This window comes from Anthonomus grandis, chromosome 1, assembly GCF_022605725.1.
Source record: "Anthonomus grandis grandis chromosome 1, icAntGran1.3, whole genome shotgun sequence".
NCBI classification, from domain to species: Eukaryota; Metazoa; Arthropoda; class Insecta; order Coleoptera; family Curculionidae; genus Anthonomus; species Anthonomus grandis.
Genome location: NC_065546.1, coordinates 763,204 through 787,350, shown reverse-complemented (window position 1 = coordinate 787,350; position 24,147 = coordinate 763,204). Strand labels below are relative to the sequence as shown.

The 24,147-nt window shown below is 32.8% G+C and overlaps 1 protein-coding gene across 4 annotated transcripts in view; it reads right to left on the bottom strand.

Annotated features, from left to right (window-relative positions):
* Nucleotides 1-24,147, bottom strand: part of LOC126743958 (uncharacterized) — a 99,277-nt gene that overhangs the window by 59,783 nt on the left and 15,347 nt on the right. For all 4 annotated transcript variants that reach the window (XR_007663032.1, XM_050451268.1, XM_050451252.1 and 1 more), the window contains exons 2-5: nt 15,025-15,095; nt 8,532-8,629; nt 7,787-7,920; nt 7,509-7,730 (exon numbers count right to left, since the gene is read on the bottom strand). Coding sequence is in view for 3 of the 4 variants with exons in the window: in XM_050451268.1 (XP_050307225.1) it covers nt 7,509-7,730; nt 7,787-7,920; nt 8,532-8,629; nt 15,025-15,095 (525 nt within the window). In the remaining variant the exon portion in view is untranslated. The remainder of the gene's footprint in view (nt 1-7,508; nt 7,731-7,786; nt 7,921-8,531; nt 8,630-15,024; nt 15,096-24,147) is intronic.

Genomic DNA, 24,147 nt, shown 5'->3' with positions numbered 1-24,147 from the left:
AAGATTGGCGTCACTTTAACATTCATTTATTTATTAAGAATATTCAAACGGATTATATTTTGACCGCATATTTTTTTTCATTTTTTTTAGTGTAGGTTTTGGTTTTTTATATTTTTGAATAATTGAAAATAATGTAAATAACCAAGTAAAATACCTAAGTTATGATTAAACAAGTTGTGTTACCAAAAGAAAGCCAATTTTAATCAATAATTTTTATTCTAATTTTTGAGGACAAGAAAAAATAACGACAACATGTACAAACACAACTTACTAATAAAAAATAGTAACACTTATCTTAACATGATTTTCACTTATGTACGTAGTAGATATAAGTAAATTTAAAGTACAAAAGCAAGTAAAGAACAAAGTTAGTTAATACATTACAAATGTGTACAAATACGATGTACAGATTATTTACCTAATTATAACTATTATATTTCTATACAAATATATAATATCATGCATATACATATTATACATAATATATAAATCTAATCTTCTCTATAAATATTCTAGTAATGCTGAAGGTAAATATGAGCTCTTTTGATCATATTTGATGGTTACTATTTGATCATACTTTGATGGTAACTAAAGTATGAAATTATTATTTTTTCCTTATTTTTATGCAAGGATTACACCCTCGACAGGATTCCGCTTACCTTTTAATCACCCTGTATAGATCAGCGTCCTGTCTTTATTTTTTTTTTGGCAGTTTTGTTATGTTTTAACGAGAGGTATGAGAGAAGCGAGAGACGAGACGAGAGACATAATAAACTTGTGCAGTGACTGAAACAGATGATGTTGAGAAAAAATTAAATACAGCTGTCAAAATATAATTTATCAGTCGTTTTTAAAATATACGTCTAATTACATTAGGATTTAAAGAGAAAAATCAAAAAAAATATTTAAGAAGAAAGTAATAAACGATCTGCAGGACCAAGATATCCTAAGAATTCAAAACTAATAATAAACGTTGTTGTTAAAAATATATTGTTTTTAACTAATAAGCATGCTCCAATTAAGACTAAAAAAATTAGAGAAAGGCCCTTTATGTCATGGATTATAGATAATATTAGATTTTTAATAAAATTAAGGGAAAAGGTACATAAAAAATATCTAAATAAAAGAAATGAAGCCAACCTTCGCTAATATCGAGATCGTAGAAATTACACCAAACATGCAATTATTCGCGAAAAAGCTGCATATTTTAATATGGTTGCCAATAAAAATGGTAAACAGTTTTGGTCAAATATGAAAAAGCTTAATCTTATTAAAAACCAATCTATGGAAATACCTTCTGACTTAGCTAATCCATTTGACTTAAATCTTCACTACACCGGGTGCAATAATAATACAGACACTACATCCAATGAATGCTTATTATTTTATCAAAATAATAAACACTCTAGACAGACAAGCGAGTTAAATTTTAATTGTATTGATGAATGAAAATAATAAATTCTATTAATACAAATGCACACGGAGAAGATAATATTTCAATGAAAGATCTAAAGCTTTGTTTACCATTTTGCCTTAACACTTGCATTCTGAAAAATGTATATCCTGCTATCTGGAAGAAATCAATCATTAAACCCATACCAAAATTATCCAATCATTTAAGCTCTAATAATCTGACGCCAATTAGCATATTACCTGCGATTTCTATAATTTTGGAAAGGCATATATATGATGAATTATTTTCCTTTTGTACCTCTTCACATGTTATTATATACAGGGTGTTCCGTTGATCATGTTACAAACTTCTAGGGCAGATAGAAAACGTCAAAAGAAAAACAAAAGTTCATATAAACATGGGTCCGGAAAAGCTTCCAGCTAGAGCTCTTTGAAAATAACATTTAAAAATTCGTTTTTTTTTAATAGCTCCGGAACTACTTTAGTTACCGCAACCAATTTTGGGAGGTAAATTATTGTTAGAACGTTTATTCTTCTGAACCTACTAAATAAAAAAAATATTTACCAGGGGCTTCAGAATCAGGGGGATATTTGGAAAATTTAGGCCCATTTCTTTAAGACTTTAATTTTTGCCCGTTTGGGCATTTATTTCCCGTTAAACGAGGAAGCAACATAATTGGACCAATTAAGCATTCTCCAACAATGCCGGCCCACATATTGACCGAAAACTTATGTTGATAGCTCCTAAAATGAATACCATAAGGGTTTTCACCACTCCACACATGATTATTCTTAGAATTAAAAATGCCTTCTTTTGTAAATAAAACCTCGTCAGTAAAAAGGACATATTTTGAAAATTGAGGTTCTTCTGTACACCGGCAAAAATTCACGCGGGGCATAAAATCCTTGGGTCCTAATGATTGCACCTTTTGCAGGTGGTAGGGCCGAAGAAGCTGTTCCTTAACAACGTTCCATACCCTAACATGATTTACATGCATCGCATCAGCTACTGCTCGAGTACTTACTGATGGGTTATCTTCAAATCGCTAAAGCACTTCTTCCTCAAAATCCGGGATTCGGATGTTCCATTGCGCGCCATTATCTTGGCGTTTTATTTTAACGGAGCCAGTCTCCCTGAGCCGTTGATTGACCCTTTCAACAAAAGTGTGTGAGCTGGGATTCGCCTTTCGGGAAACCGCTCTTCATATAGTCGAGAAGTAGCTCTACCATTACATCGAACTTTCCCATAAATTAAAAGCATATCGGCGTATTCAGCAAAAGTGTAATCTTCCATTACTTAACCGTAATAAAAAGGAAAATAATATCATGTAAAAAATACTCACAGTGGCAATGAATTAGCATTATTATTATTATTAAAATAATTAATTCAGGTGCTGTATCTTAGTTTGGTTTTAGTCAATTTCCACAAAAACGGTGATATTTACCGACTTTTACTAAGAGCACCTTTTTTATGTAAACAGCATAGGAACATCATAATCTAATGCCCAAACGGGCAGAAATTAAAGTCTCAAAGAAATGGGCCTAAATTTACCAAATAACCCCCTGATTCTGAAGCCCCTGGTAAATATTTTTTTTATTTAGTAGGTTCAAAAGAATAAACGTACTATACTCTATTTCAGAAGTGTATAGAGCAATAAACTGGGGAATTCCGTTCTGTTTGGCTACATTTCGTGGTAGTTCATAGGCGCAGGTACTTATAATATTTATGAATTTAATTTTCACGGATTAAATGGCTTTATTTTGAAAGAGATTAAATACTAAATAAATACTTTTAATCCTTTTGTATAGGTACCTATCTTTTAACGCTTTGTAACATGCAAAAATGGGGTCAGGTAATATATACAGACTATAAATACTTTTAAATCATATTTTAAACGTTAGTAGTCACTGCTACGCTGTAGTGTAATCACAATATTATTATCCCAATATTTAAAAAATGGAGCTATTCAGTCCAACGAAAAGATGTATTAAAAATTCTCCACTATCGCTGAGTGAAAAAGTTATTATTTTAAATGTACATGATTGCATAAAACACGATTACCCTAGTTTTACTGTGCAAGAAATTGTTGAAAAATGTTCTCGAATGAGTGGAATTGGAAAGTCCACCATTTTCAAATTGTTGCGGGAAAGAAAAGTAGCAGGTCAAGTGGAACCTCCCAAGCAAAAGCCAGGACGACCTACAAAAGTCCTTGATGAAAATGCTAAATGTATAATTCGAAGAAAAGTTCACTCTTTTTATTTTAAAAAGGAAATACCCACCCTAGACAAAATTTTAATGGAGCTTGGCCGAGATGACAGTATTCCGTTGATAAGTAGAAAACTTTTATGGAAAACTTTAAAAAATATGGATTTTGCCTGGGAAAAGCATAACCGCAAAGCACTTTTACTGGAGAGCGACGAAATTGTTTGTTGGAGACGACAATACTTGAGAAGTATCAAGCAGTACCGCAGGGAGCAAAAGAAAGTTTTTATCTTGATGAGACGTGGATTAACGAAGGTTATATAGTCCAAAAAATGTGGCAAGACAAAAATATAACCAGTGCTCGCCAAGCTTTCATAGAAGGCCTGTCTATGGGTATTAAAGTACCTTCGGGAAAAGGAAAAAGACTTATAATCACGCATATTGGAAGCGAAGAGGGATTTTTAAAAGAAGGTCTGCTAACCTTTGAGTCGACTCGCACAGGAGATTACCATGAAGACTTGAACTCAGACGTTTTCGAGGACTATTTTGGTGAAATGATAAAATTTCTTCTGGCTAATTCGGTGGTGGTTATGGATAACGCCAGCTATCATTCACGGCGAATAGAGAAGACGCCAACTTCAAGTTGGAGAAAGCAAGAAATTATCGATTGGCTGACTGCAAAAGGTATTGCGTTTGAAGCAAATTTGATAAAAAAAGAACTGCTGGCAATAGCAAACTTACACAAAACTCGTTTCATGAAATACGCCGTGGAAGATATAGCCGAAAAATATAATATAACTGTACTGCGCTTACCGCCATATCATTGCGAACTAAATCCTATAGAACTGATATGGGCGCAGGTAAAAGGATTTGTAGCAAGACAAAACACGACTTTTAAAATGAAAGATGTTAAGCTACTGTTTGATCAAGCCATTACGGAAGCGACACCAGAGAATTGGCGAAAAGCAGTCCAGCATGTAATTAAGCAAGAGGACAAAATGTGGGATCTTGACAACCTCATCGATCAGACAGTCGATCCTTTAATTACAATGTCAAGAGGTGATGACAGTTCGTCAGATGACGAAGAAGACTACAATCTATTATAATTTAAAATTTTTATACACTGTTCAAAAAGTGCCAGATCCAAAAGTGACATTTTCAACTGTTTTACTCTACATATTATGTTCAATAAATTTGTGAAAAAAATATATTATTCCATTTAAACAAAAGTAACTTTCTAAAATAAAATAGCATTTAAGTACATTAATTATAAGGTAAAAAACAAGTCCCAGTTGCACGCCTTTGGCGAACCGTTTTCAATGTTTATCAGTGGGTAACAATGGGCAAAACTCATAAATTGACCCAAAACCGGGTGGCACTACCTGCAATCAACGAAAAGAAAGAATTTTACATTGAAACTAATACCCAACTAAGGTAGTGGCATAAAATATTGGTGGATCACCAGGTACCACTTTTGCATACCTAATGAGGTTTTATTGCTCTACACACTTCTGAAATAGAGTATAACAATAATTTACCTCCCAAAATCGGTTGCGGTAGCTAAAGTAGTTCCGGAGCTATTAAAAAAAAACTAGTTTTTAAAGGTTATTTTCAAAGAGCTCTAGCTCCCTGAGGAAGCTTTTCCGGACCCATGTTTATATGAACTTTTGTTTTTCTTTTTACGTTTTCTATCTGCCCTAGAAGTTTGTAACATGATCAACGGAACACCCTGTATATATATATCATTCCCTAAAAGTCAGGTGCAAACTGCATAAAACTGTTTTTATACTGACTTGAATTATATTAATAATTTTGCCAAAAATCACAATTTAAAACTTAACCCTTCTTAATCGTCTGTAATATTTCTTGGTGATACCAAACTGAAACTTAAGAGAGTGTTCGAGAATTTTGTTCCTAGAATAAATGATAAACGCGTTTCAATAGTGGAGGAAGTTAAAAATTTAGGTATTTATATGGATTCTGAACGATCTTTTAATGCACAGGTGAAGCGAAAACTAGGTATTGCCTCTATGCGTTTGAGGAAACTCTGGAGCATTAGGAAATATATACCGTCAAAGGCAAAATATCTTCTCTGTAACAGTTTCAAAAATTACAGAATTCCTGTTTACGTTTTTCTTTTATTGTAACATACAGAGAACACATTACGCCTCACTTGTATAGGCTTTCCATTTTATCAATGACTAACAGGCGTTCTTTGCGTCAGTTATTTTACTGTAGTCGATATAACCATGATATAAGGCATATATAAATAATTTCTTAAGTTCGCAACATAAAACTGCGAATTTCCAATAATCATTCAGTTACGTAGCTATTGAGTTATGGAATGAACTAGCGGACGAAATAAAAACACAAACATATACATTTACATTTATAAAGAGTGTTATAAGTAACTTATTGACCAAACAGTACAAATAATTGTTTTATAAAGAATAAAAATTGAATCCCTCCATTATTTTTTAATTGAATGTGTATGTGATTGAATTGATCTGTGTATCACAGGTTATTGCTTTGATTAAATCTATTATAGATTTCTAATTAATATAATACAAATTGTGTGTAACTACGATTTCTTTTAGTTTTTTAAGTGAAAGAATTTAAGAGAACTGATTGCTCCGTGTGTTCATACATAAAAGTTTTTTAAGATTTTATTTTATTTTGTTTTATTGTAAATCTAGGTTTAGGTCTTATGTAGGCTTAGGTTTTAATTTATATAAGATATTTCTGTTAGACACTTTCATATTGCTATAAATAGTATATTTATACTTTTAACGGGTAGCATCCCGCAGATATATCGACATGTAGTGTTGCATGTATCTGTGTATCGGTTTTTTATAATCCCGATGCTCTCCTTATTTGTCCTTTTTCGAAGAATTGATAAGATTAATTCTGTATTACTTACTGTATTTTATGTGTATATTTAGGACAAATTAAAAAAAAACGGAAATCAGCTTCAAGAGCTATCAGCTAGAGAAAATGATACGGTCAGGCCTTAAGTGGGTAGAAGCTGAACGAAATAAGAATTTTCTGAAGCAAAGGTCATATACTTAAAATCATTAACTTTCTTGTACAGCGAATATACTGCAGGTAAGATATGCATTTTTATTGGCCTTTCAAAGAAATTTAAAATGCCTGTACTTAAAAACTACTGGCCTTATCTATCTGGCTCGCCAATGGTATAATATATCAATGGAGTTTAAAAGCCAATTTTTTTTATTTCCAGATTTTAGGCAATTGAACCCTGTTGTGTTTTTTTTATTATATACTGTATAACTAATGCCTTTGTAAGCTATTAATTGTATGAACAGTTAATCAATTAAGTGTTGCGGATTTTTTTGCCCAGAAATTCTGAACAAAACACGATTGAAACTTTTGCTAATTAAACATAAATAGCCGTTTTTGTTATTTCATTTTAACACGCAAAAAGAACTCAAACCAATGATTTTTTCCCGGCGAGTTTTTTAGCATCAGATAGTGGGTATATTTTCTTAAAGTGAAATAAGTTTCTGCGTCCCTCTTAATGAGAATTTTTATCTCGGTTTTAATTTCCTAATGGAATGGTGTCTATATTTTTTCATTTTTAAAGGAATAAGTGTTATTACAAAATAGAGAAGCTCTTTAAATATGTATGTAAAAGAAATAATATATTTTTTTCATTGATTACAAAAAAAAAATTAAGGAAGTGTTATTGAAAAGTCATTATAACCCAATTTATCTCCCATAATCCCGTACCTTGTAAGCAATAATAATTTCATGTTTTGCGAAGCTCCCACACTTTGTGCTCAATCATTCAACATTATTGCGACTGGGATTATAAAAATAATTTTGTCCCTAAGAACAAATTTAACAATTTCTTATCTTAGAAAAAACTTACTTTTATTACATCCTGGTCCAAACCAACCCATCTGACAATAGCACTGCCTTTGGGGGGCGGTCGTCGCTTCCACATTAACGCAAACCCCCTGAGCCCCACAGTCGCTATTTTCCAGACATTCATCGCGAAACTGGCATACAGGACCATAGTATAGCCGGTCACATTTGCACTTTCCTAGCAGATAACGCCCGTGGCCGCTGCAGTTTTCTCTGTAAGTTTTTCCTAGAAAAAAAAATCCATGGTATATTCGGTTTTCATGATAAACTCGAAGTACTTACTGGGCTTTATATCCACGTCAGCACAAGACCAAAATTTGTAGTCTTTGCCCCATTCCAGTGCTTGCCTTATCAGCCTTAAGGTGCAGTTCTCACAGGTAAAATTCGAAGGTAGTTGGACTTGATAAGTTTGAGAACTAAAATGGAAATTCGGTAATGGAAATAAAGCATTTGATTAATTAAACAGACGATTTACATTATTTAAATTTTAATGACATCGGCAATGAATCTATTAAAAAAAATCGGTAAAGAAGAAGACAAATAATGGCCAGGAATACCACAGATTAAGTATTAAATCCACACATGACAACTGTCTGAAAGTAAAAAAATGAGATTATCGTTGTCTAGAAAAAATATGAATTGCCTTCGGTTGCTTGGCATATTTAGGAAAAAAACTGCTTAGATGTCCGAAAGAAATGGAAATTCCTAAAAGCCTTAGAAACAAAGGAATTCTTACGGGAGAAGTAAGTTGCTCAGATCAGAAAGGCATTACAGAGATGAATGGATTGAAACCGTTTCACTCTAATGATATATAAGCAACAGTTATTTATTATATTTATTAGTCTGTAGCTCTATACAGGTCCTATTGATAAGAGAACTTTCGAGTTTATTTTTATTTTGAATTGTTTTCATACTCATATGTCCCTGGAACCTGCATGAATCAATTCCTCCATCACCTGTATGATCCACTTCTGCACTTTATCACTAAATATTTTATAGCAAATAAATACTTTTAAATTGTACTTACGTCGGGTCGTCAGCAACGAATTCTGACCCTTGAAAACTGGGAGTTAAATCTAAGACTGGCCGTTCCAGCTCATCGAGTAATTGCAGTTTGAAGCCTCCCTGGAATAAAATAGTTAAGAATGAAGTTGAGGTAATGATTTTTTTTCCTTTTGATTTTTGGCCTTGTGCTTGGCACATTTAGCCACGTGTTCCAACATAGGAACTCATTCATAATAGAACAGGTTGCTAATATAGTATTTAAAAAATTATACTATTGGGTAGTATGATAATGTATCTAATAAAAAGAGTATAAAAAAAGGAATAGTGCAAGAAAGATTAATACTAGGGGGGCTCGGATAGGTAGGTTAACAATAAGGAAAAAACAAAGGGATCTCCAAGTAACTAAAACTATTAACTTTGGACAATTTCAAAAATTTTAGGAAAATAGACTCCATTCTATCATCCGCAATTACGTTTGCCATAAGTGAAGTATGACACATAGGAAGCCAAGATCTTTCAATTTATTGTACAGAAACATCACTGAACTGCGTCAATATTATTTTTACATTCAAATAAAATATGGTTCAAATCATCAATTGACTGGTTGTCACAATTACATATACAGTGTGTCCCAGGATGAGCAAATTTATGAGTTAATTAATTGGGAGAAATGACAACAAATTTTGTAGTTGAAATTTGACCGTTTGGCATCCAGCCCTGCTTGATTAAAAAATAAAATTTAGCATATTTTTTTAAATCAAGCATGCCTTGATACGAGTCATTTACTTCATAGTAGCCTCTTGCAACCAACAATTTTTTAACCCTTTTCCTAAAGACTCTATTACTTTGCACTTCCTAAATATCCGCTGGAAGAAGATTAAACATTTTTTTACCATCAAATATAAATTACCTTTTTATTAATGAGTTTGAGGGTACAGGCAAAATCACATCATTAGCCCTTTTGCTGCTATAATGGTGCCTATCTCCAACATTGAGATCTCTTTACTTTTTGTAAATTAAGCACATCGCTTCCAGTATAAATAAACAAGGCAATAAGTAAGCGTAAGGATTTTGTGAGTAATAAAAGGTTCTCTACATGAATCTCTTATACCTACGTTGCAAATAGCCCTCTTTTGCAAGATAAAAACACTCATAAATAATTGATTGGTACACGCACCCCAAAAACACAAATCATACCTCAGATGTGACTCAATCAGTGCAAAATAAGCATTCCTGGCCATAACAAACTCTACTTCTCTTGTTACGATTTTATTTTAAGGGCATAACAATTAGACGCCAACTTGTTGCACAATAATCTGGTATGAATAATCTGATATCCATTGAAGAAATTAAAAATTCTTTTAAAATGTTTAGGAAAGATATTGAAAAATGTTTCGGTAATGGAGGTAATAAGTAAATAACATAAATTTTCTTGGTTAATTTGACGTACTATGTACATTTTATTACAAACATATTTTTAAGGATACTTACTCTTAGATTATAGAAATACTACTAACACTACTATTACTAATACTACTACTTGCCTAGAAATACTACTTTACCTACTCATAAAATTTAAAAAATGCTCCTATTAAGGCATGCTTGATTTAAAAAAAATAAAAATATGCTAAATTTTATTTTTTAACCAAGCAGGACTGGATGCCAAACGGTCAAATTTTACCTTACTTTTAAATTAATTTAACTTTACGAAATTTTTTGTCATTTTTACGTATAAATTCCCTCATCCTGGGACATACTGTATGTATATGAGTCATTTATTCCTAATTTATGTAAATATTTATTAGAAGTACCATGACTCACTAGAAATCTGGAGAAAGGTGTTGTCAAATATCTTGGAAAGTTACATTTGGAAACCATACTATAACTGCTAAGGGACGCTTTTATTAAAGTGTATATATTCGAAGTATTTGCTATATATGCAAGATATTTTCTTTTCCAAGTTTCTAAAGACCTCTTTCGGATAATTGGAACTATATCGCTAAAGGGTACTTTGGAAAGAATCAAATCTGTCTTAATTGCCTCCTTGGCCTCTTTATCTGTCAATTCATTTCCTGGCAATCCTGTGTGTCCTTTTAACCAAATGAATGCTACCTTAGTATTGTATGTTTATCAAGATTACTGATCTCTCTGAGCCTCTCGAATCTTAAAAATAAATGGGTGTTTAAAATTATGTCCGTTTTTCAGTGATTGCAAAACTGATTGTGAATCAGAAAGTATTAAAAAGTTGGAAATTATATTAGCATCACTAATAAATTCGAGGGCTTTTAATATTGCTATTGCCTCTCTAGTAAAAATAGAAGCATGATCCTCACACTTGTATTAATATTAATTTTCGGAATAATAAAGGCACACACAACCTGTACCATCAGCAGTTTTTGATCCATCTGTGTATATTTCTAAGTAATTGGGAAATTTACTTAAAGTATCCTTAAGAATAGTTTGATTGGCTTTATGACAGTTCGTAAATGTAGGAAATATTATTGTGGGGTCAAAAAAATTAACTACAAAAGGTAATTCGTACATCCATAGTATATTTGTTTCATTAATGAATTGATGGAGGTTTTTTGCTTCAGCCAATGGAGGACTATTTTTATCCCAGCTTATGAATTTTAGCTATTAGTGGGTTATTCCGATATTGTACATTTTTAATCAAAAGTTTTTCTGCTAAAGTTTCTCGTCTTATCTTTAATGGTAGCTCATTAGTCTCTGCCAGTAATGCTTCAATCGGCGTGGATCTTAAAGCGCCTGTGACTAATCTCAAAGCTTTAAATTGTATACGATCAAGCTTTAGTAGTCTCGTTTTAATAGCAGAACCATAAAACATTAAGCCGTTATCCAGCAACGATCTAGTACATGCTCGATGGAACATTAAAGATGTCTTAAGATCAGAGCCCCATTTTTGGGCAGTGACTGATTTAAAAATATGCAAAAGCTCGTTTCAGCTTTTAGTAAGATATAATTTATATCGGCATTCCATGCCAATTTTTAGTCCAAATATAGACCAAGGTATTTTAGTTTTTTTATCTATGGAAGGGTAGTATTACTTAAAGTTATTTGGTTTTTATTTGTAGATTGTGTCGTGTGAAAATTACTAAGGCTGATTTTTTGATAGCAATACTAAAACCATTGCTTGGAAAATATTTATTACAAATATACATAATATGGTTAAGATTATATTTACAAGCTGGCATAATTATGCTGTACAATAAATATAAAAATCATCTGCAAATTGCAATATTTTAGATCTTATTTGCAGCTTGTGAAAATCAGCTGGATAAAGATTAAAAAGTAAGGGGCTTAAAGACCGAACCTAGGTAGACCTGCATATGTTGTCCTATAATCTGTTGTATTATAGCCAGTTTTTATTGGTAATATTTCTGTTTGTAAATAATTTAATAAAATTATGAACAAACCCTTCAAGAGGTAATGATTTATGTAGAAAAGTTATTTCTGGATGTCTTCATACTGCCTCTCTAGTTAAGAAGAAGAAACTGATTCAGAGACTACTCCAGTGAAGTGGTTTTATGAATCTGTTGGGTTTTGTTTGCATGGAAGAATGAAGTAACTTAAGTTTCACTAATAATCTTTATAATTTTCCACTAATTTCCAGCTATCCAGAAATAAATAAACTAAAACCTTATGTGACGTTTCGACTATTTTGGTTTTTTCTTAGCAGGCAAAACTGATATCCGTGAAGAAACTCATTTAGTGAAAAATGCTTTCATTCTATTACATCATATTCCCAAAAAAACTAAAACAATTCTCACCAAAAATAAAGAAAAAAAATGGTTTAATAATGAACTGAAAAGATTGAGATATAACTTAAACTTCTTTCTACCTTAAATAAACATAACAGTACTCTAGATCTCTCAGAATGGCTAAAAATTCGTATAAAGGAATATAAAACTAAAATAAAACAAGCGAGACACTCGTATTATACAAACAAAATAGGAAATAGTCATAACAAATCCAAAACCATCTGGAACATCATTAAAGAAACATAATGATTCTAGTAATTCGAAATGTAATGTAACTCCCGATGAGTTTAACAAATTCTTTGTGAATATAGCTGACTTAATTACAAATACACTGCAAAAATCTAATGACCCTGTACAATTTACAGCAAAATATGTACATAACAATTCAACAGTATTTCTCTCACCTGTTACCGAAATAGAGGTCATTTATCTTTTAAAAAGCTTATGTGATAGTTCTGCTCAAGACATCTTTCGTTTGAACAATAAAATATTGAAACAACTTGAAAATGGTTGGGCCCTATTACTATCTCTAATAATAAACAAATGTTTTTCATCTGGTACATGGTATGGATGATCCAGGAAATCAACGACCCATGTTAATAATACCGATATTATCCAAGCCCATTGAGCTCTGTCTAAACCAATGTCTCATATCTTTTTTTGATAAACATAATCTACTTTCACCAGCGCAGTTTGGCTTTCGAAAAGGAAGATCCACTGCTGATGCACTCAGGATAATGGTAGACTATCCGGTTGATGCATTTGAGGAGGGCAAGACAGTGAGTGCAATTTTCTGCGACCTCTCAAAAGCGTCCGACTGTGTCTCGCATAATATTTTATTGAGCAAGTTGGATTTTTATTGTATCCGGGGTGTTTGCCTGGAACTTATCCAGTCCTACCTTTGTGAGCGTCAGCAGATGGTGACTTGTGGAGGAAGAACATCCTCCACACTTCCAATAACGGCAGGGGTGCCTCAGGGATCAATCTTGGGTCCTCTTCTGTTTTTACTTTATGTAAATCCCGCCTACTTCTCAGAGGTGATGTCTGTACAATATGCGGATGACACAACTCTTCTCAGTCGGCATTCAGATCTGATTTCCCTACAGAATGGAACTAGTGCAACACTTCACAAGTTAAAAGCATGGTTTGCTGACAATAATCTATATTTGAATCTAAATAAAACAGAGGTGGTAATTTCCCTTTAAGGGAAAGACATCAGAGAATAGACGCGATCAAATTTCTGGGTGTTTATCTAAATAATAAATTATCATGGAAGAGCCATACAGTGCATCCCAAAAGTTATGTCTAAATTCATTTAAAATTCAGGGGTGTGTTCGAAAAAAAAAACGCTCGGACCCGTCGATTTTTATTTCAAGTTGCGCATTTTTGTACGTGAAGTTTGTATATACAGGGTTGCTCAAAAATAAATTACGACCATCAAGTTAATTTTTTCAAATGAAAGCACCTTTTTTTAATTTCATCTTTGAATTTTGTGTGGAATTCTACGTATGTTTCATGCATCATGTCCTATACCTAAAGTCAAGAGTTATCGAAAAAAAGACGATTCATATACGCATAGTGGCAGCATAGTGCGGAGGAGCGCCATCTTGCTGGAAAATTAGTTCTTCGTCAGGATAGTCTGGGTCCAATGGATTTGGAAATAAAGCTAGTAATGCTGGAACTAATTCAAATTGGAGAAAATCGAGATACACTTGTCCCGTTAAAGTCTGTTCAAAGAAAAAGGGACCTATTACTCTTCCGCGCACTATTCCTCACCACACATTTAGTTTTTGAGGGTACTGGGTGTTTACCTTCATCATCCAATGCGGATTTTCCGTTGCCCAATATCGACAATTTTGTCTGTTCACACTACCATTCAAACAGAACGTGGCTTCATCGGAAAAAACAAATTTTTGTTACTAAATTATTATTTAGATTACACATGTTTTGTAAGCGTTCACAAAACTCATTTCGCCTATCAAAATCGTCATCAAATAACTCTTGCACAGGAATAACTTTGTAGGGGTGATATTTGTGATTTTTAACTATTCGGTGAACTATATATTTTGCCATGTGTAAATTTGCCCCAATCTGCGACAGAGGAGTGCATGGATTTTCTTCCAAAGAAAGTAAAACGTCAAGTTGTTCATTTTCATCTCGAGCAGGACGACCAGATTTCGGCAGATCTCTAACATGACCGAATTCTCTAAATTTAGCCTCTATTCTACTCACCACCTTTTGACATATCGGAGGACGATCAGGATGGATTTCATTGAATAATTGAGCAGCTTCTCTTTGAGTACGTGTTCTATCACCAAACTCAACCATGCACAAAATTTCTTTTTTTTCTCGTTCCGTTAACTTTACCATGGTGAAAACCGCAACTTTGCTCGTACACTTCACACTTGACAATATCTGTTTGGCGTACAACTGTCATACAGTTTTTTTTTCAGACCGTGTATTAAAATACACGGTCACCAGTCCCAACAATAAAAAAACACGAATGAATGGAATTTTGCTCTGTATAAAAATTCTCAGAGATAAGGTGACTCGTAAGGTGAACTTCAATAATAATACATTAATGTCTCCCTTTATGCACTGTATTATTGGCGTTTGACAGTCTGTACTTTTTGACGATGCTAAGCTGTTAGATGTATAATATGAGCAAATAAAGAGAAGTATTATTATTATTATTATTATTATCCTGTATAATAATTTTATTTTCTAAATGCTTACCTTATGGGGATACCCCAAATGCCATGTCGCGTTGAACTTGCTTCCGGAAAGTAGTGAAGTCTTGACGTTGCCTGTACAAAAAAAATGAATAACAGTACATTAGATGAATAATAATTAATTTTAATAAGTTGGACAATTTATTACAATTGAATACCAATATTTTTTTTGCCATTGAATACTAATGCATTATAGATGAGTTAGATCAGCAAAATACGAATGCACTGACTCATACTGTATATATAAAATAATAAATAAGTAAGCAGGATCCATTAGAGCTTAAAGGACGCGGATTTTATTTTCAAATTATGACGATTAGCATCAGGTTGAGATTGCAAAAGTTTCTTTTTTTCACCGTGACTGTTGTAATTAAGGAACTAAAAATAATTCTAATTGTAAGGCAGTGATCAGCCAAAGGGGCTTATTTACGTAGGTCTCCTAATTTAGGTAATAAAAAATAATGTTCGAAAATTCAATTTTAAAGTTAAGAGTCAAAGCACCTAGAGCCAGTGATCTTTTTTGGTCTAGATTCGAGAATAAAAAAGAAACTTAAAAAAAAATATTCCACTGGATTGGGCTCTAGAAATCAAATGCAGGCCAATGTATCCAATTCAATAGATTGATGAGTTAAATAATGAGAATAAAATAAATAAGCCTCCAGGATTGCCAGATTTGTCACTTTTTTAAGGCCATAGTTTAACGATTAATAAGTGTAAATCAGTGTCTTTACAATATTGTAGAATTCATTGCAACCATTTAAATAAATTATTACTTCAACTTGTCTTCAACAGTTATTACTTCATCTTGTATATTTCAAAAGCCAAAAATCGACACCCACTAGGCCAATGTGCGGACAACTTCGACAATATTTAGTTCAAACGTTTTTGGGTTAATGAATTGAAATGAGAATGGACACCACGATCGCCAGATTTAATACTTCAAAAACAATGCAATTATAATAAATAACTAAAGGATTTTAAGCTTTCTACGGCGTTTAGACTGGAAAATCATTACAAATAAATGTATGTAAATGAGAATTGTTTTTCATCGGTGTATGACTCCAAAGGAAAAAGTTAGTTGGAGTAAGATCTGGAGACAGAAAAATCGTGCCTACGATCGCCCAGACTCATTACCTCTAGATTTCTTTCTATTATGGCATTTGAAAAGCAATTTTGCGAGCAATATTAAAAAACTAAAACAACGTAAATCTTGTATGTTATATAGAAGTTGCCGCCATATATCCTGTCTATTTAACCAAGTTTAAAAACCCAATAATAGATTACGCATATATCTGTTTCATAATCATTGTTTCAGTCATTGAGAAGTTACATTCTATTTGAAACAGTTTTCCTTTAACTGAATATTTAATTCAATAGATGTTGTAAGCTAACGCATGTCATTCTTATAGCAGCTATTCAATAACCACATCGCCTTTTCAACGCATAATTTGTGTTGTTACATCATTAAGAACGCCAACCAGTTTCTCAATTAGGATTTTTTCTTCCATTAAATTTTTAATTCATTATACAGATTTTTTGCTAAGCTTAAATAATTAGTTAACGTTTTTTTTGGAAAGTATTGGAGTCATTATTAATGACTAAATGCGAGTATGTAAAAACTTTTATAAACTATTAACATAAAGTAATTATATTGATGGTTGTTGGCATGACTGAATCAAGGGGATCGAGGTTCCCCGGTGAGTAAATTTAATCTTTATTAGATGGGTCAGTTCAGTAAATCGTAAACATTTTTGTTTCATGGTACTCTCAATCTCTTGCTGTATACATGGTGGAGCTCGCAGAATGAATTGCATTGTCAATACTCACGTAAGTTTAATTTTAAAATACCCAAATTTTCCAGTTTTCTTTTCTCATCTGCCCTTTGAAGCAGTTAAAGAAAGAAATTATATTTTGATTATGTTTTATAAATATTAGACACTTAATCATAAAAAATAAAAAAATATTAAAAAAAGCTGTCGTTTTTTTAGATTTTTGGTAGGTTTGAGATCCGAAACGCTAAGGAAAAAAGATGACAGTCATGTGCAGAAAAATGGAACATCATCTACTTAGGACCGGTATTATAAATATTTTTCAAAAGTTAACTTAAACTTTAACCATCAAGTTACCCTTAAAAATATAACGTCAGTTTTATAAACGTCCCATTTCTTCTTCTTCGTCTTTGAGACGTTATTAGAGCCATGTACTATTGTCTGAAGAGATTTTTCATGTTTTTGTTTTGGATTGGCTTGGCCGTAGATATACTTTTAGAAAGAAAGCCTCTACCAGCTAAAGAACTATGAAAAATGCCAGGATTTTATGTGACATATCAGATGCTTGATAATCCGGTAGTCTCGAGGAGATAATTTCGTTTTTTCACCGCCATTTGTATGTTGAGGAATAGAAGCTTTTTTAGCGTTAGTTTATATTTAAAATTATTGACAGAATATATGTCAAACACCAGGATTCTTTTATAAAGTTAACTTTAACTGATACCCCATGCACCCGATAAAATTAACTTCTACATTTTTTTGCATTTTTAGAAAAAAATTATTTGATTTGACAAAAAATAAAATATTCACAGCCCACTTCGTTTTTTCTTATTTAATAGGTTAATCGGGTTTAAGAATAATGCTTTCCTTTCGTTTATCAGCGATTTTTTCGAAAACGCTTAATTATATCGAAAAAATACAAGGAAAAAATTTTATATTTTTTTGTGGCTAACTAGATAGTGTTGCTAGATTTTTAAATTTCTTATAGGAAACATAAGATGCGGGCCATCAGGAAGGTAAGCTCCCCTGAATCCTCCCATAAAATTGGATTTACACCATTTTTGGGACGGAAAACAAAAAGAGCACTGAAAAAACGGAGACATGCAAATTTTCAGAAGAATCTATGCATAGTAGGTACGATTCCAAATAATGGATTTTCTTCAAGAAGTTTGGGCGGACTATAGCTCTGAGGGGGTGCATCTACGACACATGTTTATACGCAAAAAAGTCTTATTTTAACTCCAACAATACGCTCTTAAAATATTTGCACCGAATTTTGTATACACCCTGTATACATACTATATAATAAGTATAATTAAATCTTTAAATAATTACGTCATTATTAACCTTAACCCAACTAATCCAACCTAAGCCGAACCAACAATTATTGGAAATTTATTCGATTCTTTGTATTGATTTAAGTAAAAGTCCAAGAACAAATATACCTAAATTCCTTCTACGACTAAATGAATAGAGGAGCATTTGCGGTATATACTAGTCGATATACATATCTATAATACTAAACTAGTCAGGTGCAACATACCTGATTCTATGATTTCTATTGCATAACTGAATATAACGGTTTCGAGGCATATAATCGAAATCGTTTGAACTATAAGTACGATAAAAGAGCACAATAAGTGCACTAGTTTTATTTGATTTTGGAAAGTTATATATATAATAAAACAAATAATACGTCAAATAATAAAATAGCCAGGGGTACTTGAAATGTTACTCTTGAAACTTTTTAAAATAACAAATCATCCTTTTTTTTCAAAGTTACACCTTTTCTCAGAAATCGTAGGTGCTTTGCAACGTCTTATTAAATTACTTTGAAAATTTCCTCGTGGCCCACTTGCAGAAATTTAGTTCGTATTAATAGCTACGTTTACAACGCGCGGATCGATTAGGTCCATGGATCAAATGATGGACTATATTTATTCAGTACAGCCCTGTTTACAAGGATTCATTTTGAGGGTCAAATTAGTCTAGGATTATCTCTAGGATCAAAATGTCAGTTGAAGTGAGTTTAGACGAATAATTATAGGACATATGTAAGACCCTGCTTATTTTTTAAAGAATTGAAATATTTTTCTTAGTCATTAAGATGAAATTTATCGGTCTGACGGAAAAGAGGTCCAGGATATTTACAAAACTAAAGCTAGCTCAGCGGTACCGTAAGTAACTAAATACGGTTTACACTTAGCGTTTCCCCTCGGGAATTATTTTTATGGGTTTCGATAAAAGAGTCTGAGATAAATATTTGGTTTATAAAATTCATTTGAGTTTTGGTCACTAAAGAGTGAAGTTATTTAAAAAAAAAAAAACAATAAAGGGTGTTGCGACGTGAAATAAGCTGTGTTCGTTTGGTGTTGTGTTTTACTACAAGAAAGGGTGAGTGTTATCACAGAGTATACTTATTTCTATCTTATTGATTACACCGATATTTTACCTTTTTAATTAAAAATGTGATTATTGAAATATTTTAATGACCGATTGTTGTTTGTCTTGCTTGTGTTGTTGTAACGATTGTTTATTGTTTCTTGTTAAGATACTGAGCTGGTCTGGGACCATTGCACAGCTCGTTGTATTTAACAAGGTTTTGTATCTGGAGAGGACTCTCGCGTTTTGGTGTCCATTGCACCCCTCAGTACAAAGTGTGTTATCGTCAGGTGGTCTAGATCGGAGATTGCTGTCTCAATCTCATGTTTTATGATAATGTTTTTGGTAGCATTTTGGCTACCGTTTGTGAGTAATGTAGTGCTCACGTTTTAGCATATTCAACGATTGTATATCATTCAATATCAGTACGTTGTTGTTACTGGGACATTTAACAATCGGATAAAAGTAATAAATTGGTGAATAATGAATTTTGGGATATTAAAGTAAAGTGGTTAAATGTTGGTGAACATGAATTAAATGGTTATCGTAAAAGTAAAATCACTGAGCAAGTTTAAAACATACTAATTCATATTTTTCATTTTAATGAGTTTTGCTTAACTTCTTTTTAATTAATTAATTTTACGGGAATAAGTGTGCTCAGGTTACTTTTATTATTTCAGGTCTACACGTCACCATCTCTACTTTGGAGTCGCCCAAGCGCCCAGTTGTTTTACAAGGTGTTTATTCTATTTTTATGATTTATTTTGATTATTTTGGACTATTTTGAATTTATTTAACGTATTGAAAATTATTTAAATGACGCTCACAGGTTTTAATTATTATACATGTGGGAATCTTTAATTTTGTACATATTTTTTTTATCATACCTTATCTTCTTAATGCAATAAATATCTCTTATATTATTTACAAACGAGACCGCCCAAAGTAACAAATAAAAACAAACGGCAAAGCATTTCTAATAATAATCGTCGCGGCAAGCCGCCAAAGGCAATAACATGGAAATCGAAGCGTTTTTAAGAAACGGCTTTCTTTGCGGTAGTTCCAGGTATTCGAGTTCGAAGCCGAAATGTTGATGTAAGAACAAAATCGGGGGTTTTTAGTCTCTGTTTAGATTTGAGTAGCGAAAGTTGCGCGACGGGACGTTAAAAAATATTACGACGATAACGACGAAACGACGTTTATATATTAAAAGTTTTTCCCGAAAAGACGGAAAATCAAGAGACGCTTGATTTATTATCGGGAGTGCTTTTATCTGTCTTGACATCATAATCTAGACGGGGTTTTGGTGTTATGATTTATTTAAGATATAAGACGAATAAATTTAAGAGGTTACTCAAGACGTGAGTACAGAAGTATTCTTTCTTAGATGTTTATTTCAAATAATCATCCGTTGTTCATGTTGGTTTGGCTGTGTTACCGCTGTGTCGAATCTTTGTTAGATTGTTTGTGCTGCTGTTTGTAAAATCCGTATAACTTTTGACTTTATTATTAAACCTTATTTAATTGATACCAGAAACTTTTATTATCATAACCCTAGACATTGATAAATTCCTACATACATAACCTCTAAATCTTCAAAAGTATTATTGTTTAAAGATAATAAAAATAAACTAATAATTTCGTTTTCAAGGCTCAAGCTTGTCCTTTGTATTTTCTTCTTTATTTTTGTGTACAAAAATAAAAACCTCGTAAGCTAACTGCTAACATCCAATAAAATGTTAAACGTGTCATTTTGGTACTTCAAAATTCTAGGTGTTTACGTTTTGGTCTAGGTGTTACGTTTTGAAGTACCAAAATGACACGTTTGACATTTTATTGGATGTTAGCAGTTAGCTTACGAGGTTTTTATTTTTGTACACAAAAATAAAGAAGAAAATACAAAGGACAAGCTTCAAGGTCCTAGGTGTTTACACCGAAAAAAACTGAATTTAATCTACCCTGTTTGGGAAGCATCAAATTCGCGTATCAAATTTTAGTGCGCTGCCGTTTACACCGAAAAAATAGTCCTCGTGACGTCATTTGATCCAAATATTAAATATTTGGTACCTCCGCAGTAAACGTAGCTAATGATTGACATCAGTTATATTAGCGACGTTGTCAATTTATCAAATGACGTGTTTTTTTTTTATGAGAAAATATTCTCTACCATCACAGCGTTGCCATAATTTCAAAATATTCAATTCTCACTCTTATCTATTTAAACAATAAAATAGAACAGTTTCATTTGCACGTGTTTGACTCACTTTCTTTTTCTTTATAGGTGGATGGATACCATCATTCAAGATGCGCGAAGACAATACCTTTTGTTAGGTAAAGCACGTAGTTACGTAAGTCAGGATATACTCGTATATAAAAGGCGTAATAAGGCAATAATTTACTTGCCTATAGGCTATAAATGTATTTTATACAGGGTGGTTCAGAACTATGGGATCAAACGTCTGGGGGTTGTTCAGTGCAACAGAAGAATCCATTTGAGTATAGGAACCCATTTCCGGAAATGCGTCACTACGCCACTACGGCCCTAAGACGCGTTAAAATTTATAAAAAACATTAATTACCTAAATAGGATCTGCTGCATTTATTTTTACCTTTTGTACATGATACCATAACAACAATTGTTTAAAATCAACGCTTATCAATGTCATGTTTAAAAATTTTATAGCTTACAATTTTTAAACATTTATTAGTAATGGAAAACTTTACCAATCAAGAGTTGGCGGATATGCATTTGGCATACGGAGCAACAAACTGCAATGCACGAGCAGCATCGCGGTTGTATTATGAACGTTATCCCGAACGACAGCATCCTGGATACAAAAAGTTTATTGCGGTTCATCGGCGGCTCGCTGAGACAGGCATGTTTAAGACCAAGATGCATGATACTGGTGTTGCTCGAACCGTAAGAACGGTCGAATTTGAAGAAGAGGTGTTTCAGCGAGTTGCCGATGAACCATCAAATAGCACACGTGACGTCGCTAAGAATATGAATACGAGTAACGCTTCTGTCTAGCGGGTACTACACGAGCAACAACTCCATCCTTACCATTTCCAGAAAGTTCAAGGTATGACTGCAGCCGATTATCATCCTAGAGTTCAGTTTTTTGGCTTCTGGATCACATCATTGCACAACCAAATTTTTTACGATATGTTTTGTGGACCGATGAAGCCTCTTTCACAAGAGACGGTATTTTTAATAGTAGGAATAGCCATGTTTGAGACGTAGAAAATCCTTATGCAATTTTTCCAAGAAAACATCAGAATCGTTGGTCTGTCAACGTATGGACAGGCATTGTTGATGATTATTTAATTGGGCCATACCTTCTACCGGAACGGTTAACAGGACCTATTTATCTGCGTTTCTTGGAGGAAGTTCTCCCAGAACTCCTTGAAAATGTTCCACTAAACGTTAGACAGCAAAATTTGCTCGTTTTGCACACTCTTGCGCGTGCAAAACGAGACAACTCGAAAATAGCAGTTCTAGGAAGTTAGTGATTTAAAAAAATGCCAATATTATAATCTGAAGCATTGATGGGGGGGAAAAAATAAATCGAGATTTTTTTTTCTCAACATATGTTTATTTTTGGTATTGGACAGGCATGTAAAAAATTAAAGCTTTATTTCTATAAACAAATAAGAAAAAGTGACATGTCTCCGTCAACACAAAAAAAAGGGAATAAAATTTATTTATCTCAAGATGCACTAAAGATCTTAAGGAAAATCTTCCTCAAAAGAAAGAAAGAAAGTACTTCCATTAAGTTTTTTTTCTTCTCCTCTGAGATAAAGTTTGGATGTTGGCATTTAGGGATATCCTTAGGAGGGTTATTTTTACCTCGTCTTAAGAAACTTCTTATTCTAAATGGCTCGTCTATATCATAGCTGTTTTTATAAAACATTTTTCCATAACGCTTATCATACCTTATCCATTTGACGTCCTTCCATAAAAACCGTTCACCATTTTCATTTACTTTTTTTATTTGAAAAGATGTCTTATGAAGACTAGCAAAATTTAAGAGTGTTGCATTAAAATCATAAACATTACAACCATATGAGAATTCTTATTCTGCCCTCCACAGGTGTCGGAATATAGTGTTACATGTTGAATATCTGACAAAGACAAAAGCTGTTTATAGATGCATGATGCAATTTGATTAGCACCTCTGCCAGAAATATATTTGATTTTCAGTTTGATTTTTGAAACACTCATGCATGGTAAGGTTGTATGTCCAAAGCTGTCGCTTATAAAATGCAACTGACGTGCTTATATTGGGCGTAGGTAGACACTGTTGCAAATCGAATCTATACACTGCTTTGGAATTATCTACGCTAGCTTCTTCCTTGTCTATCTTCTTGTTGTCATAGGCTGATTGTGCTTCCTGTTGATGTCTTCTCTGTTCTTCTTTCAGACTATTCTTCTTGTCCTCATTTTTTTCGTGCGCTATCATTACGTCTAATTTGTCACATGTTGGCAGGTGTCTTTCGAATAATGTTTTATTGAAATATTCATAGTATGAAAAGTGGTTTCGTATTTCTTTCTACTAACTGGATTTGCTGGCGCAAGCCATAACCTGTATTCATCATACATTCTAGATAGAGTATAGAAAGAAGGCAAAAAACGTTTCTCACCTACTTTCTCTCGACAGTAATGGCTTTCATATGATGGTATGGAAAGGATATGTTGTCTAACCATATTCAGTCTATCTGGATCAATTTTATTTGCAAGCTCGTGCCGCCCCCTTTCATCTCCTTCGGTTATTCCAGAAAAATCTGTTTTTTTTAATAACCCCTTCTATATATTTATTTGACAAATCATAGGTGTTTTTAAAACTACCTTTACAAATTTCTACCAACACACCATTTACACGTAAATGAAATTTATAATTACAGGATCTTTCCTTCTACAGTTTTTTTTGCTTCTCTTTGAATAAGTGGGGCAGTATAAGCAACACGCTTATCAT